Below are 20,502 nucleotides of genomic sequence, written 5' to 3'. Positions count from 1 at the left end.
TTTCAAAATTCGTCAATGACAACAGTGTTGTTGTTTCTTTGAGGGAATTTAGAACCCCAGACCCAAAAGTCCTGAAGCTTGAGGCTATGGCCAGTCTGGAGCTGTGCGGAACTCCATATTTGGGCAAGAGTGTCATCATATTGATGATGACATCAGTGTGGAACTCCATATTCGGGCAAGATTGACGTCACCAACATGGATAGGTCACCGGGCCCCGAGATATATGCAATATCTATCTGCAAGAGTAGACCTTCAAGACATCGACCAGTTCGGCTCCAAATACGAGAACTCGTTGCCCTACAACGTTGCCCTACAACCCAGATACTCAAATTCCACAGATTCGTTCCCACCGATTCTCCTTCTCCCACTATTGCCAAAATTCCATCAGTCCCTGAACAGAGATCAAATGTTTTTATAGCTGCTGATGAATGACTAATCAAATTATTAATCAAAACATCATCTAATGTTTTTGACAATAGCAGATCTACAAGCGCACTTTTGTCTTTATCACATATACTGTATCTGGGACTGGCATTAGCCGGTCTAAGCGTTAGCTAGCTAGCTAGCATGAAGCTCTATAGCCTCAGCGTCTTCCACAAAGGAGCGACCAAAGCCAACCTCCTGAAGGCGGCGTACAGCCTCTCCTCGTTCAGCTTCTTCCAGCGCTCCGGCGTGCAGGAGTTCATGACCTTCACCAGCGCCCTGCTCGTCGAGCGCTCGGCGCGCGGGAGCCGCGCCTCCGTCACAGAGAAGGACTACCTGTGCCACGTGTACGTGAGAAACGACAGTCTGGGCTCCGTGCTGATAGCGGACACCGAGTACCCTCAGAGAGTCTGCTTCACGCTGCTGGAGAAGGTGCTGGACGACTTCGCCGGGCAGGTGGACAGCGCCGATTGGCCGTCCGGCAGGCCGGAGACCATCGGCTACAAGGCCCTGGACGTCCACCTGGCGAAATACCAGAGCCCCAAGGAGGCGGACGCCTTGACCAAAGTGCAGGCCGAGCTGGACGAGACCAAGATCATTCTTTACAACACCATGGAGAGCCTTCTGGAGCGAGGGGAGAAGCTGGACGACCTGGTGGCCAAGTCGGAACACCTGCGGTACCAGTCCAAATACTTTTATAAGACCGCACGCAAGAAGAACGAGTGCTGTGAGATCATGTGATGCTGCTGCCTATAAGACCTGGAACGCATCTGTGTCACTTTGGATTTCATTGGCTATTCAAAAATGGCAGATATACAAGCTCATAGCGCAAAAAACTTTTTTCCAAAAACTGTTAGGATTTAGATTTTTTTAAAGAATCGCCTCAGGTCTTAATGGGTTAAGTCCTCGCCGTGGACATGCCGAGTGCCTAGCAGTGGAAGAGCACCCGATCTCCACCAAGGCCGAAGGCGGAAGAGGGAGTTTGTTTTCGTCCATCTGTCTTGTCTGTCCGTCGCTGGTGATATTTTTTAAATCCATCAATTGCAATCTTTTTTTTTGCATGTTTATTTATAATCTCAGATCCGCCAGTCTAGACCAATGTCTAGAACTGTCTATCTGGTTCCTAACTATCAATCATTTAGCTGGGGACCCCCTAAACTTTGTGTTTTTTCGTAAATGAATGCCCTACTTGATCATACTACAGCGTCAGAAGTAGGAGATCTACAAGCTCGAAACTTTTCACGATTTCTTTATTTGAATCCTGAAAGATAACTGTTTTAGACATATGAGGTTTCCACCCGACAGAGATGTGTTTTTGCCATTAATACAGTGTTTAACTGTCTGGCTCCACTTGTATATTGGGCTTCAGTCTCATTTCAGATTCCAGGCGTTTGATTAATAATCGAGCAGAAAGCTGTCCTGGGTTTGAACCCAGAACAGAAATATCTATACTGAATGTCCACTATCTTCCAGAGAGGTGATATTATTTTCATACATGCAACTCTGAGAGTTATTATATAGTAAAATATTAAACAACTCGGAGGAAGATGTTAAAAATTAACTGCTCAGAATAACTGATATAGTAAAGGCCTATCTCACTCAGCTCTGATAAACTCTCCCAATAGCACTGCAAGATTAACACATGGGAAGAATAGATTATTATAAAATAGGGTAACCTAAAATAGAAATAGAACCGACTAGAAATGGATGGAATGTGATAGAATACTCTTTGGTTTGCCTTAGGCCTCTCACTGTGATAAAAACAGACATATCCTTTGCCAGACAAATTCACAAAATCTCTATGCGCGCGTGTTGAGTTTATCCGTTCTTCGCGTATCTCGAGGACCGTCGGACAGATCGACTTCAAACTCGGCGTGCGTATCACAGAGGTCACGAGGGCGTGCGGTGCCCGGCGTCAAGTCGGTTGGATATGCGGTTACCGACGAATATGCCCATATATAGGCATATATGGAAATGCGGTTGTCCAGAGCCGTCGATCCGACTGATATGTACTGAGATGACATGGGCATAAAAAGGGACATGGACAGACAGATAGAGATTTCTATATATATGGGCATAAAAGGGACACAGGCAGAGAGACAGATACAGAGGTCTCCATGAACGGCATAAAACAGACACAGACAGACGGGTACAACGTGCTTCGTTTCCTAGTAGGCCAGCACAGGCCTAGTTACAATAAAATATAGTGACGTCTTTTAGAAATTCAAATAAAAATACACCAGGACCATCCTCATCTATGTCTCTCCATTCCTGCGATATGACGGATTATATCATTTTGAACGTGACCTTGACCTTCGACCTTTTCAATCCACAAGTCAATCATCTCTACAGAGCAGCCTACAGATGGATCATTCCCGTCAGATTGAATACAAATCTGCCCATTCCTTACTTATTGTGCCAACAGAGTGAAACAAAGACAGACCGACAGTCAGACAGACAGACCCGCTATTACATGACCACAACAGAATTCTTTTTTGGGGCGGTGTAGCCGCCCCCTATAAGTGAGTTTTGGACACCGACCAAAAAATGTGTGTACCCCCTAACCCTTCCATTGTTAATGCAAATCGATACTTTTTTCATATCAGCCAATCACATTACAGCTAGTGTCATCACCACTAACTGTAATGTGATTGGCTGACTTTGCAAATTCAGGACTGTGATTGGCTAGCGAAACACATGACACATGTGCAGCCCTATGAATAGCAGTATGGACTTTAAAAAAAGTAATTTATCCTTTTTTTAAAGTGAGTCATGTTGTGATGACCACACACCGCCCACTTCACACTGGGTGTGATTTTTTCCCTCCAATCTATATTTAAACTTTTTTTACTCCCAATTTGCCAATTCCCATTAACCCCTACAGCCCCCCACCCCCACACACACACACACTGCTGTGCGTGTCTCTGCCAGTGTCGCCAGATTCTGTGAGAGAAACAAGCAACCGGGTCTTGGAAAACCAGCCCCAAAGAAGAGACTACACTTTAACATATACATCAGCTTGCTGAAAATAGCAGATCTACAAGCTCAAAGCGCATCGCGATGCGACGCGTTGTGAGCTTGTAGATCGGCTATTTTCAAACAAAATCTAGCGTGGAAATTATAATAAGCAGATCTGGCAACCCTGTTGTCTCTGCTGACCTCTGCAGTAGGTCATGTGGGAGGCCGTGGAGGAGCACGTGTCTCCTCAGATGCACATGAAGTCGCTTCTTTTCACCTGACAACAACCAGGAGTTTCACCGGGAGGATATTGTGTGACACGTGTGAGGGAACACAACACACCCACAGACCTAGTTCTTCTCCCTGCTGACAAGTGGTTCTCAAGAGCCCCATGGGGTCGTTTTAGCAGGCGCCAAGGGGTCACCAGCACGCACACGCACACTATTTTTTTCAATAGCCGATATACAAAGTCACAATGCAAAATAGCCAAGCTGAGCTTGTTTATTGGCAATTTAAAAAAAAATGCTGAATAATGTTTTAACATAATCTTCTCTTATGAGGGTCCCCCTGGCACATCATCTTTTCAGATGGGTGTCCAGAGGATAATACGTATCAATTTGGGGGTCCCTGACATTAACTTTTTTGAGAACCACTGCTATAGGAGGACAGAGAATGGCCTCCCCCACGTGGCTTCCCAGCCTTGAACATGGCCAATTGTATTTGTTGGAGCGCACAGCCAAGCCGGACGCACCACAACCACCCTAACCCAGATTTGAACCCCTAGTCCGGCACTCTGACAAATAGAACTCAGTAGAACGTATTTTCTACAAATGTGTTTCTATTTCTATTCCCTGCCTCTTAAAACCAGAAGACAATTTAACCCATTAAAACCGGGAAAGCATCTGTGTCATTTTAGATTTCTTTGGCATTTCAAAAATAACAGATCTACAAGCTCATAGCGCGTAGATCTGTTACTTTTGAAAAATCTTGAAAATGTTTGCAAATCTTTGTATATATTTTTTGCTAAAATCTTTGCTTCTGGAGGCCCCCTGGAACACTATTTTGAGATGGGGATCTGCAGCCAAATACATATAATTTTGGGGGTCCTTGACACACAAAACAGTGTAAATCAGGCTGAAAACGAATAGGCTAAACAATTATAATACATGATTGTGAACGACTCATTCTCTCTTTAAAGAAAAGGGCAAAGAAATACGTATTTTATAAGCAAGAAATCTTCATATAAGTCAAAGTAAAATACTGCATCAGTGTGTTCCTATAACGAGAGCGGTCGTGTTATTTAGTAAACATGACCGTCGTTAAAAGAAAGTATTCTGTATTTCACCACTTCGACACTCAGTTCTGAGTGAGCACAAACACAGAATGCCTCACTTTCTAAATTAAACCAGACTGAATATGCAAGGGGCTTATTCAGCATTCAAGGCATTTTTCAGGCCTTGAGTTGAGTGAACTTGTTTCAAAGCAAAGACTTTGATGTACTGGCAAGAGTCTGTGATTTCACTCTTCCCACAGTAAAAACATATTATAGTTATAAATTAGTTTATGCATTTTGTAACACAGAGTGTACAAATGGAACCAAACCGGACCTTTGTACACTCTCTCAGGAGTTAAATTGGGAGTGTTGGGTGGAGTGTAGGGCAGTGGTAGGAAGTAACTAAGTATCTTTACTCGAGTACTCGACTTAAGTACGATTTTGGGGTCAGTATTTCCTTTTGTCGCTACTTTGTTATGGATACTGGTGAAGATGATCAAAATAAACTAAACTAAACTCCATTACATCTCAGAGGCAAATATTGAACTATATTAACAATATTAACTCCACTCCAAATATCATATAAAAATGCAAAATGATTCAAAAAACACTTTCAAGATTAAAAAAGATTTAAGTAAATCAATCTCGGTACATATAGTACTCAACCAATGTTGTTGTCTGAGTTTTCTTCCATAACGTGAAGCTTTAATATGAATGAACTCATGTGAAACACAGAGGAACTCACTTCCTGATATGATTTCCTTTTACCACAGGGGACGGACCAACACTGACAGCAAAGACAAAACAGGAAACTCCAGTAAAAAATTATAAATATATACACATAAATATATTCTTGCCGTCGTGCAGAAACCTCTTATCTCCATGTTCTAACTTGGTGTTTTTTTCGTAAATGAATGCCCTATACTTGATCATACTACAGTGTCACACCAAAGCATCAAAAGTAGCAGATCTACAAGCTCGAAACGCGGCATGAAGCGTTGCGAGCTTAATGCCGATCTGCTACTTCTGAATTTTTATGCTGAACAGTAACAGTTTTGGACAAATGAGGTTTCCACCCGACAGAGACGATATACAAAACAATTAGCAATTTTGTTAATTAGTCACAGTTTTGTTTTACGTTTATAACAATAATAAATTGATATACCAATAATTGTTTTTGTTTATTATTATTATTATTATTATTATTATTATTATCATCATCATCAGACAGATATATTTAGCTAAATCCAGCCAAAAAGGAGGAGTCAAGTCGAGTCAAGTCAAAACGGAACAATGTCAACACAACCTGAACAAACACTGGAAACAGAAGAGGTTTTAAAACAAGTGTTTTTCAGACTGTGAAATATTGTGTTAGCGTCGTCCTGACACACACACTCAGAGAGAGCCTGGACACGCTCTCACATGACAGCAATCAACCAGTTGAGCAGTAATCAGTCATCTGTGATTCACTGCAGCTGCATTCCTCCAACATGGACTGACTGACTGACTGACTGACTGACTGACTGACTGACTGTAGCAACACTGCATGTTACTGTAGTGTTATACCACAGCTGGGGGGAGACAGGAGAGACAGACAGACAGACTGACTGACTGACTGTAGCAACACTGCATGTTACTGTAGTATTATACCACAGCTGGGAGGGACACAGTGCAGGAGAGACAGACTGACTGACTGACTGAAGCAACACTGCATGTTACTGTAGTATTATACCACAGCTGGGAGGGACACAGTGCAGGAGAGACAGACTGTCTGACTGACTGTAGCAACACTGCATGTTACTGTAGTATTATACCACAGCTGGGAGGGACACAGTGCAGGAGAGACAGACAGACAGACAGACTGACTGAAGCAACACTCCATGTTACTGTAGAATATGCCAAAGCTGAAAGCCTGATGTATGCTTGCTAGCATGCCAGTGCTGTGCTCATAAATAGCAGATCTACAAGCTCACAATGCGTCACGAACGTGACGCGCTGTGAGCTTGTATATCTGCTATTTACAGCATGCAACACCATGGGGTGCAATTAAGTATTCGTCAGGCTTTAGAGGGAGACAGGGCAGGAGAGACAGACAGCAGGAAAGCAGAGAGGCAGAGAGAGAGAGAGAGAGAGAGAGAGAGAGAGAGAGAGAGAGAGAGAGAGAGATCAAAAGTAGGAAAGCTAAGCAGGAAACCGGGTAGAACAGAGTAGGAAAGCTGAGAGGGAAACCGGGTAGGAGAGAGACAGTATAGGAAAGCTGAGGGAGACGGTGTAGGAAAGCCAAGAGGGAGACGGGGTAGGAGAGACAGACAGTAGGAAAGCTGAGAGAGAGACAGTGTAGGAGAGACAGACAGTAAGGCAGCAGAGAAGGAGACAGCGTAGGAGACAGACAGGGTAGCAGAGAAGGAGACAGTGTAGGAGACAGACAGGGTAGCAGAGAAGTAGACAGTGTAGGAGACAGACAGGGTAGCAGAGAAGGAGACAGTGTAGGAGACAGACAGGGTAGCAGAGAAGGAGACAGCGTAGGAGACAGACAGGGGTAGCAGAGGTGTAGGAAAGAAGGCTGTGATGTGATTGGATGTCAGAGCAGAGCTGTGATGTGATTGGCTGTCAGAGCAGGGAGGGACTCATGTGGTTTGGGATATAAAAGGTCTTGTAATCCAGGGCTGCCCCGGTGGATCACCGGTGGCTCACCTGGTAAGAGCTCCCACCTCACAGATAAGACTATAGTCCTTCCCACAGCTGTGCCGGGTTCGAATCTGACCCCAGGCCCTTTGCTGCATGCATGCAGTGGAAGAAATACTGATTTTATACTTAAGTAAAATCAATACCACAATGTGCAAATACTCTGTTACATACAAGTAAAATACCTGTATTTAAAAAAGAAATACTTGAGTAAAAGTATAAAAAATATTGCCATCAAGAATAAACCAACGCTCTCTCATTATGAATGGCCCATTTAACAATTCCTTTCAACGTTTTTTTCCACACAAATTTTGTCGAACTTTTTCAAAAATAGCAGACCGGCTATTTTCGAATAGCTGAAGTATAAAACAGTTCTTAAGTGGTTAATATATGTTCTGTAATCATCTGAATCTACAAAGTAGAAAGTAAATGTACTTAAGTACAGTACTTGAGTAAAGTTAGTTTCTTTCCACAACTGGCTGCATGTTATCCCACCCCCCCTCTTCCCTCCGCCCTTCCTGCCTCCCTCCCTCTCTCTCCCTCTTTAAAGTTGAAATGCCAAAAAATAAACAAACACAAGCAGTACCAGTACATGGTATGATACCGGCGATTTTAAATTGAATTAATCCTTATGAAGAAGCGCCAAGTAAAACTGAGATTAAACCGCATAAAGTGTCCCTATTCTGGGGTGTGGGAACATTTGGCGCGTTGCGAGCTTGATGGAAAACCTTCGGCTTTTGAAAGAGATTTGGTGTAGAGGTAAAGTAGGGAGCCTAGTATAGACCCCTGGGGGACTCCGGTCAATCAAAGATTAGCTACTTCAAAAGAAGCTAAAGATATTTCAGCTTTTCTGCCATTATGGCTAACAGTTTTTTGTTCAATATCAAACAGAGGTGGTGATACAAGCTAGAAGCTTCTCTCACCACACTGTACCTAAAATATATTGCTGTTGTCGGGCAGAAACCTCATATCTGCAAGCTTCACGTTATGTTTTATTTTCGTAAATCAAAGCCCTACTTTATCATACACAAGAGTGTTGCACAAAAGTAGTGAAAATAGACGATCTGCACAATCTGCACAAAATAGCCGATGTTGCGATGCGAGGCGTTGTGTGCTTGTAGATCGGCTATTTTCACCATTTTAAAATGTTTTTAAAAATAATAAAAAAGGAACTGTTTTGGACATACGTACAAGGTTTCCACCTGGCAGTGACGATATGGACATTTCTCTGAAAATAGACTTTAATATTGAACATAAATTAAAGCAGGGGTCTTCAACAGGGGCTCCGGGACCCCTAGGGGGTCCTCAGAGTTACTACAGGGGGGGGCCGCCAAATCTTTGTGTGATAGGATCATGTGTTTTACATTAACCACTTCAGCACTAGCATACCTATTCTGAGTGGAACATTAGTCAAAAATTGCAGATCTACAAGCTCACAGCGCCTCGCGGCGTCTGCAATTTTTGGCAAAGAGGTTTGGTGTAGAGGGAAAAAAGAGCAGACTAAGTATTGACAGTTCAAGTGGTTAAATGTCTGAAAAATACACATGAATCCAACATACACTGCTATCAAACAAGTCTTTGAAGCCGTCTAAGACATCTATGATTTGTTTTTTATTTGCAACATAATGTTATACAATATGCAGTGGGGGTCCCTGCTTCATCTCTCTCTCTCTCTCCGCTAAGGGGTCCTTGGCCTGAAACCGTTGAAGACCCCTGAATTAAAGCATAGCCATAGAGTATAATACCTCATAATGGACACCATCCGACTGTAATCAGGCACCCAAACTACTAGGGTGCTTTCGGTTTAGTTTAAAGTTTGAATACTAAGGTACAGTAATTTGATCTTTAATGTAGCGAGTGAAGTTTCATGTCCCCAAGCCATGTGATACCCATTGGAACCCATATGCATTTTAAAGAAGTAAAACAGTCAGTCTGTGGGTGGAAAAAGTACTCGCATGTGTTTTACTTAAGTAAAGGTAGCAAGGTATTTCAGATCAGGATCAACTATCAACTAATACACAATATGGCTTAATTGGTTTTAAAAAAACAAATATCTAAATCTACAAAGTAACTTGTAACTAAAGCCATCAAATTATTGTAATTTAGTAATAAAAGTACAATATTCGTCTCTGGAGATGTAGTGGACAAGAAGTATCAAGTATTGAACATTTGAAAACACTCAAGTAAAGTAGAAGTTACCTTTAAGTACAGTACTTGAGTAAATGTACTTTAATTACATTCCACCACTAAATGCATTGCAGTCAATAAGGAGGAGTTTAAGGCGGTGCCACCTCAAATACTGAACAAACACAAAGTGTTTGGAAGTCACGACTCAGCTCTTTAATCCTGTACTAGATATACAATTACTGTCTATATGTGACTCAGTACCCCAGACTTCTCAATTCAACATATAGGACCATGCTATGGTTTCTTTAAAACAGTGGTTTTCAAACAGTGGTCCGGGGACCACCAGTGGTCCTTGAGGGGGCTCCAGAGTTGGTAACCAAATGGACCCTTAGATCTTTAACTCTTTAGAGCGTAAAATGAAACCAAATGGACCCTGGTTTCATTTTACGCTCTCAAGAGCTAAATTATTGCTAAACATCGCATTACTTAATTAAAGAATCAACGTTTGCCTGTTATCTCTCCAACTGGTACAGTGGTACCACATCAATACAGTATGGAATTGTGGACAAAATCTTATCAAACGACAACAAAATATTCTACGTTTTGGGTCTGAGAGTCTAAATCTCATACAATGGTGGTTCCGTAGCTCAAATGCTGAATAAATAATGGACCTTGATATGAAGAGGGCTGAAAACCACTGCACACACACACACACACACACACACACACACACACACACACACACACACACACACACACACACACACAGTATACATAAAATTATCGATTAGTCTCATTACCCAGACGATCTACAAGCTCACAATGTGTTGTGATCAGTGATGGAAAAAGTACTACATCGTTTTACTTAAAGAGCACGGAAAGTGCAATTTGTTTTACAGGGTTTCAGCAATGACTATTTTACATGTATAATATGTCTATAAACAAATAGCTTAATTCACTTTACGTGCTCTTTAAGTAAAAGTATCAATACTGCAATGTAGAAATACTCCGTTACAAGTAAAAGTCCGGAATTCAAAATGTACTTGAGTAAAAGAACTGGTATCAAAATGTACTTAAAGTACCGAAAGTAGAAAGTACTCATTATGCAGGATGTCCCATTTCAAGTTTTCTAAAGTATAAACATCTTTTGAAAATAGCAGATCTACAAGCTCACAATGCGTCACGATGATTGTGAGCTTGTAGATCTGCTATTTTCAAATAGCCAAAGTTTAAATAGGGCTGAAGTGGTTAATGTATATTTTGTAATAATAATCAAAATCTACATAGTAACTAGTTTTCAAATAAATGTAGTGGAGTAAAAGTATAATATCTAGATCCGAGATGTAGTGGAGTAGAAGTAAAAGCATTGGAAATTGGAGATAATCAAATAAAGTACAAATACCTCAAAATTGTACTTAAGTACAGTACTTGAGTAAAAGTACTTAGTTACTTTCCACCACTGGTTGCGATCCAATGCGTTGTGCGGTTGTAAATCGTCTATTCTTCACTACTTTTTAAACTATTATTTCATATTTTATATTTGATTATTTTGTTTAATTGTGTTAATCTGCTGGGACTTGGTCCATCTACATGTCCTCCATCTATTGAAATATTACTCACATGCCAGCTGACTGCTACTTCCACAAAACTACGTCAGGCCAGCTCCATTCTTAGAGTTTGTGGCCTATTTTTACCCTGTTTTCATAACAGATTATGCATTCTTCTCAGTGTTTTCTAGTTGAGCAGCTCTCCATTCTGTTGATTGGTTTTATTTATTTCTGCCGCTGGCTCCATCTTTGTCTCCCGATACGATCAAGTTTCCATTTGGTGTTTAGTGGACTTTTATATATATTTTTTTTAAAACATAGCACCTGGTGGAGAGGTTACTAGGTGACCTTCAGAGCTACACGTCCTCCCCTGCTAACCTGGGATCAAACCCACAACCTTCTTCCCTGGTCATTGGTTCTGTCAAACTTTCCTTGAGCAAGGCAGTAACCAGTGGTGGAAAAGGTACTCAAATATTTTACTTGAGTAAAAGTATCAATACTGCAATGTAGAAATGCTCTGTTACAAGTAAAGGTCCGGAATTCTAAATTTAATTGAGTAAAAGTACAAAAGTATTAGTATCAAAATGTACTTAAAGTACCAAAAGTAAAAGTACTCATTATGCACATTGTCCCATTTCACAAGTTTTCAAATGTATAAAAATCTTTTGAAAATAGCAGATCTACAAGCTCATAACATTGTGAGCTTGTAGATCTGCTATTTTCAAATGGCCGAAATGTATATAGGGCTGAAGTGAAAGTATGTTTTGTAATAATAATCAAAATCTACAAAGTAGTTACTAAAGTTTTCAAATAATTGTAGTGGAGTAAAAGTACAATATCTGAGATGCCTCTGAGATGTAGTGAAGTAGAAGTAAAAGTACTGAGAATTGGAAATACTCCAGTAAAGTAAAAAATACCTCAAAATTTAACTTAAGTACAGTACTTCAGTAAATGTACTTAGTTACTTTACACCACTGGCAGTAACTAGAGCATGACCAATATAATGGCTAAGCAGATATGTCGGCCATTATCTGTCTTTTTTGATGACATCTGCAATTATGCAGCCCATGTGTCTTGAGTTTTTACCTTTTAGCATTTTTTTCAAAAAATAGCCGACCTACAAGCTCACAACATGTTGCAACATGTTGTAGATCGGCTATTTTTGGAATAGGGCTTATGGAGTTATAACAAATAACCTTCAGTTCATGTGTGTATTTCAAATTTACTTTTGTGCCTGTTCATTGTATAATTCAATGTAAATGTTCTTGTCATATACTGAAAAGTAATATATAATTATATTTTTTTATCAATCAAAAAGTTACTAGTCTTTTTATTTTCATGTTTCCTATGTCCTCAAATTTGATCAAATCTAAGTTTTGAAGTTGATGAGAAAATGTTGCACGTAATATGGGTCAAAATGTCTCAAAATGGGGATCGGACCCATGCATTTGGCATGGCTCAGGCTCTGGTACTAACTGCACTCACTGCCAGTGTGATGGAAAAGAGACTGTTATGTCTCTGGTTGTCCTTGACCCAACAAATTCTTAGTCCATTAATAGTCACAGGAATGTGTCGACCAATCAATTAGTTGATTTAATCAACCAAATGTGTAAAATAGCGTTTTCCTGCATACAATCCTGCAGACAGAGATCAGCCTTTTACAGATTGGTTGAGTACAGAAAACATTCACAATATCGAATTCACAATTATATTGACTGGCAGAATTGAAGGGTTACTGTATATCCACAGTTCACAAGAGATGTGAAGGATTTGTTTTTAAAAAGAGAAAATAAACAAATGTCAATACTTCATCACCATTTCAATGACAATGATTAGAATTTGATTTGGTGTGAGCTCAGGAGACAACCCCCCCCCCCCCAAAATATATAACAGTGCAAAATCATGAACAATCCACCTAATATATTTATAAAAACTATATTTATTAAGCATGAAAAACTCATCATCTAGGTCAACTACTAAGACCAAACCGAGCAATGGCTGGACTAATAATCAACTGAGGGGACAACCCTATCGTGGTGTAGAGTAACATATACTCAACTACTGTACTCGAGTACAATTTTGAGGCATTTTCTTTTTTACTTTACTTGAGTATTTCCATTTTTCTATACTTTATACTTCGACTCTGCTGCATCTCAAGAGGAAAATATTGTACGTTTCACTCCACTGCAATCATTTGACAGCTTTCATTACTAGTTAGTAAGTAGTTTGGCAGATTTAGATTATTATTACAAAACATACATTAATCACTTGAGCCTTTAAGCCCCCTATACTTATGCTATTCGAAAATGGCCGATCTAAAAGCTCACAATGAGTCACCATGGAAGAATTTGGACATATTTAAAAAATATATATTATGTTAAAATATATATTGAGACATTGAGTGAGCACTAAAAGTATATTTTGACGCCACTACTTTTTTACTTTTATTCAAGTAAAATCTTTGAATTCAGGCCTTTTACTTGTACATGCAGGCCTTTTACTTGCAAGATAGTATTTCTATATTGTGGTATTAAGATTTTTACTCAAGTAAAACAATATCCGAGTACTTCTACCACCACTGGTTATGTCATATGGAGATGTGACGTACACAGCTGGTCAGGCAGAGAGGAGGCAGTCTCCATTACTGTGTGTCCCACATTAAAATAACAGGGCTAGCGTACATAGGCTCAGGGCTAGCACACATACAGCTCAGGCAGGGTGGGGCCTACCCCTCCCTTTACAGCTGCTATTCATTTGAGTTATGATAGAGGGACATTAACACACATTACATACTACATATACACTAAATATGTATTTATAGAAATGCTTCTTCCATGTGTTCTGGTAGCAATACTCCCCAGATATATAATAACCCCCACCACCATTAACAGTCACACATATAGCCTTGCTTTAAATATGGTTTCTAAAATTAACCATTTCACCCAATTTGTCTATCTCTATCTAGTTTAAGAGCTTCTTCATAGTATCTATCCAGTGCTCCACACTCTCCACAGCAAATTGAATATGTTCTGAACTGAGGAAAACATTTTCATCTCTCTCATAAAAATGTTCATGAATCTCTCTCCCTTTTTAAAATTTAAACATCTTTTTAAATTGAACAAACGTTGAATTCCATTGGAGTCCCTCATCTACGCATCTCCCCACAAAATAGGTCCTCTGGCATTCTTTAAATTAGTTTTCTAAAAGATGTATAATGTGTCACCCAATCTGCCATTCATACATCTACCTCCAACTACAGAGTACATGATTAAGGATAAAACATTTCATATTTTGTGTTTTCTATATACTGCATATAGGGGTACGTATACATATATATATATATAGAAAAAAAAAAATATATATATACATACACACACACACACACACACACATATACATATATATATATATATATATATATATATATATATATATATATATAGAAGAGAAAAAAAAAATATATATATATAAACACACACACCCCCACACAATATACATATATAGCCAGCACAGTCTATCAATACCAGTCTCTCTTCCAACGGCCACATTGCAGAAAACTCCCCCCCCCCCCCCCCCCCCCCCCCCCATGCTGCAGGGGGGACGGCAGGCCACTGCACGTTGGAACGGGAGCCAACTAGTGGTGAACAGGAGGAATGGCTCCGGGGGAAACCACATAATATAAGACCAAGGCTAAGCAGTAAGCAGGCAGACTCTCTCTCTCTCTCTCTCTCTCTCTCTCTCTCTCTCTCTCTCTCTCTCTCTCTCTCTCTCTACTCTTTCCCCCCCTTTCTTCTCTAGTCTCTCTGTCTCTGCATCTCACCCCCCCCCCCCTTCCTCTGGCTCTCTCTCTCCCTCTAGCTCTCTCTCTCTCTCTCTCTAAATGTGAATATAGAATTTAAGATGGAAACCCTAATCTGCCACCAGGCTTACGTCAGTTCTCGTGATGTGGAGCTGGAAATGCAATAAGAGTTTCAACAAGAGAGGGAAGACAAATATATATATATATAATATATAGCCTATATGATTATTATTATTTGTTTTAAATAATGATATCATTAAAAAAAAAAAAAGAAATCAAGAAATAAAAATGTATAGGCTTAGTAGCCTATATGTGTCTTTAAATAAAAGGGGGTTAAAGCACATTGAGTCCACTGTAGCACAAACTGACCTTGTATCATATTATTCAAAACATTCTTTTCACAGAGAGGGGGGGGGGGGGGGGGGGTCAACCCAAACCTACATACCATCACGCTTCGATAATACCAGTTTTTCATTATTATATCCCAATAATATTAACCAGCTTAATCACAATATCACCACAAACAAACGCGATATATGTGGAAACATTTCAAATACCAGCCCCCAGTAATGATACGTCCCAAAATAAATATATATTAGAGCCTCTTATATCGTGTTTAAATGTGTCGACAAACTCAATATCGCCCTGTGTTTGTGTGTGTGTGTGTGTGTGTGTGTGTGTCCTTGTGAATATTTCAACATAATCTAAATCCTCGTCATTTCATTTCAAGTCCAACCAAAAAAAAAAAAAAAAAAAAGTCCAGAGACGATATTTAACATTCTTAACTTAAGCTTCCAGCAATTAGACAGCAGACAAAATGTCGGGGATTTATGCTCATATAATAATATCAATATGCTTCACATTAGTCTCTCTCTCCCCCTCTCTCTCTCCCCACAAATATTTAATATCACTCTGAAATTTTTTAACACAGCGATTATTTTTGTTTTAGCAAAAATCAAGTCAAAACAAAAGCAAAAAATGATATTTTCGACTTTCCGTCGCCTATATCGCCCAGATGGCGTTAAAAGTTATCACGTTATTACTGTTATCACGGCGTTTAGAGGCAGAATTAAATGTTATTTTATGTGGAAATGTTTGGTTGGAGTCAGAGAGAGAGGGTGGGGGTTGGTAAAAAAGAACACACACACAACCACACAGTCACACACACACTATTCTGTCGACACGACTCTCACACACTCTACACACACACAAAGAAATTAATCATTAACCCGAAAATATATGATAATATTAAAAACCAGAGAGTGAACAACAATGATCGGAACATTCTGCACAACATCCGCTGTCATTTATAAATATCAACCAGCCATATATTACAGAATATATACAATAAAATATCATATAATTGTGTCGCGTCTGTCTGTCTGTGTGTCGCTGTAAGAGGAAAAAAAAAACTTGAAGACTTTTTGTTTGAATAAAAAGTTGTGTTTCTGCTATAAGTCCTACATTCTGCCACCACGGCCAGGCAACGAAGATATTTCTACTCTGGAAATTATTTTTAATTTCAACGCCGGCGAAATGAAATGAAAAATATATATATACCCAGGGCTTTGATATTGTAATATATTATCCACACAATATATAACCTGTTGTTATATTTGATATCAACAGGTCAACCGTAGCGATCGCGAGTGTTAAAATATAAGCATGTTATTAGAAAACGATTAAATATTTTACCTGGATCGCCTTCTGCTCCATTGCAGTCCTACATTCCCCTTATTATTTCTCTCTCTCTCTCCTGTTTCTCTCTGTGGCTCTCTCTCTCTCTCGTTCTCTCTCTCTCTCGTTCTCTCTCTTTCTCGCTCGCTCTCTGTGCCTCTCTCTCTCTCTCTCTCTCTCTCTCTCTCTCTCGCTCTCTGTGGCTAGCAGTCTCTCTCTCTCTCGCTCTCTCTCTCTCCCCACTGTTTCTCTCTCGCTCTCTGTGGCTCGTTCTCTCTCTCTCTCTCTCTCTCTCTCTCTCTCTCTCTCTCTCTCTCTCTCTCTCTCTCTCTCGCTATCAAGTTACACAGCCGGGTACCTTCACTAGCACCGGCACACACACACACACACACACACACACACACACACACACACACACACACACACACACACACACACACACACACACACACACACACACACACACACACACACACACACACACAGCAGCATAGAAGAAAAGCCTTCTTCTTTTTAGTGGAAATAGGACAGGATCTGGGTGTGGCCAAAAACTTTACCAGAGAGTTACAACTTTATTGTTAAATAATGAATTGTTGTTGTTTGTAAACATTGTGAAATGATTGGAAACAACAGTAATGAAATGATGCAGGCTGAACATATTTCAACCTTAAATTACTATACTTAAAGTAGCTAAAGTCAAGTAATAAAATGCAGATTTTCAAATAGCCTATGTATAAAAACAGGGCTAAAGGGGTTAATGCATGTTTTATAATATAATAATGTATGTATGCAAAGTAACTAGTAACTAAAGTTTTCAAATAATATTTGCCTCGGAGATGTAGGCTAGCGGAGTAGAAGTAAAAGTACTGAAAATTGGAAATACTCCAGTAAAGTAAAAAAAAATACCTCAAAATTGTACTTGAGTAAATGTACTTAATTTACTTTACACCACTGCTATTACACCACTGGTTGTCATGTGAAGGACCCCCGCCCCCCAAATGAATATGTATTTGACCAGGAACCCCCACCTGAACATATTTGTGCCAGGGTCCCAAAAAGAAAGAAGTACTTTTCTCTCTTTTATTGTGGTATTAGAATGTTAAAATGAACCCGGTAGCGTCAACAGCACAAGCCACTATGAAACACAAAACTTCCGGTTATTGCTTCAAAATAAAATCTTTATATTAAAAAAATTATATATATATATATATATATATATATATATATATATATATATATATATATATATATATATATATATATAAAATCATGATATTTCCTATTTTGGTAGCTACTGTAGGCCAGTGTTTTTCCACAATTTACTACTTGAATTATGAAATAATACGTCCCGTTCTCCCCTCATCTTATCATCTTATCCATGCCTTATTACAATTCATTTATTTCTCCATACAAGAAAGAAGAAGAGAGCTTTTGTTGTGAAGGCTTCATGGAGCCCGGTCTGGCACTGCAGTGGCTCGCTGTAGAGAATGTGACGCATGCGCGGTGGTCAGGCTTCAACACGCGTGGCGATCAGTGTTGCCAGGTCTGCTTATTATAAGCGACTTTGGGCTTCTTCTTACACCATCTGTAAAGTTGCTTGTAAATATTTTGGACTTGTTTCTAAAGTGTAGTTGCTTATTTAGGCTTGTTTCCCAAAAAGTTAAATATTATTTGAACCAGTGGTTCTCACATATTTTCATGTCATCTGCCCCCAAATGAATATGTATTTGTCCCGGCCCCATGTGAGCTTGTAGATAGCCTATTTTCAAATAGCAGATGTACAATACTGCTATTTGAAAATAGCAGTATATCTGCAAGCTCACAACGCATCAACACATCATGTACTAGCTAGTTTACAGGTTTAGAGTAGCTACTCATGTGGCCTAGTCTACTATAATAGTCACTTTCTTTTGGGCTTGTTTTCGTGGTCCTGGTTGCTTGTTTCTCTCGCAACACCTGGCAACAATGGTGGCGATTATTTCAAGAGATCAAAACCTTGAGCAACGCAATGAGTGAGGCTGGGAACGAGGCTATGAGCAACTTAGACAAGCAGCCCTGATACTCACTATTACACCACTGGTTTTCAGTGGTGTAAAGTAACTAAGTACATGCATGTACTCAAGTGCTGTACTTAAGTACAATTTTGAGGTGTATTTACTTTGGAATATTTCCAATTTTCAATACTTTTACTTCTACTCCATTACATCTCAGAGGCAAAGATTGTACTTTAACTCCACTACAAGTATTGGACAACTTTAGTTACTAGTTACTTTGCAGATTTCAAAATATTATTACAAAACATAAACTAACCACTTCAGCCCTATATAGACTTCAGCTATTTGAAAATAGCCGATCTACAAGCTCACAACACATCGCCATGTGACGCATGATTTTTATACATTTTGAAAACATGAAATGGAAGATTTCTGATTCTGAATAATCAGCACTTTTACTTTTGGTACTTTAAGTACATTTTGATGCCCATTCTTTTGTACTTTTACTCAAGTAAATTCTGAATACCAGACTTGTACTTGTAACAAAGTATTTCTGCATGTAGTATTGATACCCCAAGGACCCCCATCATGTCAGGGACCCTCATCTGAACAGATATTTGTGTGGAAAAAAAGTGAAAGATTTAGTATTTAGTAAAATATACCAAATCTTTCAAAATTGTTCAAGATTTTTTTTAAAGATAGCCGATCTACAAGCTCACAATGCTGTTGTGAGCTTGTAGATCTGCCCACGTACACAGGGTTAAAGGGCTTATCACACATTTTACTGAGGACCCTCTGGAAGCCCCTCAAGGTACCCCACTTTCCATTACGTGTATTAAGCTGTAATGGAATTCGGGCTAGAGAACCGCTGCACTGCACAACAGCATATCCTGTATTTCTAGCTTTTAGAAATATGGCATGCCATATAGACCCATAACTATGTCCAAGGTTATATCAATATTAATCTCTCAAGACAGATTCAGCTCAGCAGCTTTTTTCCTCACTTTCTTTTTGCAGATGGGTTCCCAGATTGTATCAATATAAATAAGGATTTCAGGTTACAATAGTATTACAATATTATATGTAGGCCTACTGTATATACATGCATACATACATACATACATACATACATATATATATATATATATATATATATATATATATATATATATATATATATATATATATATATATATATATATATATATATATATATATACACAGTGGTGGAAAGTAACTAAGTACATTTACTTACTGTACTGTACTTGAGCACAATTATGAGGTATTTGTACTTTACTTGAGTATTTCCAATTTCCAATACTTTTACTTCTACTCCACTACATCTCAGAGGCAAATATTGTACTTTTACTCCACTGCAATTATTTGAAAACTTTAGTTACTAGTTACTTTTCAGATGTAAATTATGATATAATGAAACATACATTAACCACTTTAGCCCTATTTTATACCTAGGCTATTTGAAAATAGCCGATCTACAAGCTCACAACGTGTCGCATCGCGACGCGTTGTGAGCTTGTAGATCTGCTATTTTCAAATATTTAGTACTTTTACATTTGGTACTTTAAGTACATTTTGATGCCAATACTTTTGTACTTCTACTCAAGTACATTTTGAATTCTGGACTTTTACTTGTAACTGAGTACTTTTATATTGCAGTATTGGTACTTTTACTTAAGTAAATCATTTGAGTACTTTTTCCACCACTGGTGCACACATACATTCATTGAGGTTCCACAAACGTCGTAGCACTTGCCCTAGCCTTGATGACCTTGCAGGATTATGCAAAGGCTCAAATGTAACTTAGATAGCATGTTATGTAGACAGATGCCAGGTCATTGTTGACCTGGCATCCTATATTGTGTATAGTTTCAATGTAGGCTGATGATAGGTTCTTGGTTTACTTATGTATTAGTTATTATCAGATTATTGGTTTGCTTATGTATTACTTTATTATTAGATTACTATTTCTATGCATTTGATGTATTATTGATGTATTAT

The 20,502-nt window shown here is 39.1% G+C and overlaps 2 protein-coding genes across 3 annotated transcripts in view; one reads left to right on the top strand and one right to left on the bottom strand.

Moving 5' to 3' along the window:
- LOC311057734 (uncharacterized protein) overlaps positions 1-16,626 on the bottom strand; it is a 58,123-nt gene extending 41,497 nt beyond the window's left edge. For both annotated transcript variants that reach the window (XM_084074777.1, XM_084074776.1), the window contains exon 1: positions 16,508-16,626. In XM_084074777.1, the coding sequence (XP_083930903.1) occupies positions 16,508-16,528 (21 nt within the window). In that variant the 5' untranslated portion in view covers positions 16,529-16,626. The remainder of the gene's footprint in view (positions 1-16,507) is intronic.
- Positions 568-1,164, top strand: LOC311057045 (synaptobrevin homolog YKT6-like; the record flags this gene model as incomplete). The annotated part of the gene is made up of 1 exon (XM_084073932.1): positions 568-1,164. One exon carries the CDS (start codon positions 568-570, stop codon positions 1,162-1,164), a length of 597 nt encoding a protein of 198 aa, XP_083930058.1.
- Positions 16,627-20,502: the final 3,876 nt, after the last annotated feature.

This window comes from Gymnoscopelus microlampas, assembly GCF_963454915.1.
Source record: "Gymnoscopelus microlampas genome assembly, chromosome: 12".
Taxonomy (NCBI): Eukaryota; Metazoa; Chordata; class Actinopteri; order Myctophiformes; family Myctophidae; genus Gymnoscopelus; species Gymnoscopelus microlampas.
Note: the sequence above shows the minus strand (reverse complement) of the source record. Positions and strands in the feature narration are given on the sequence as shown.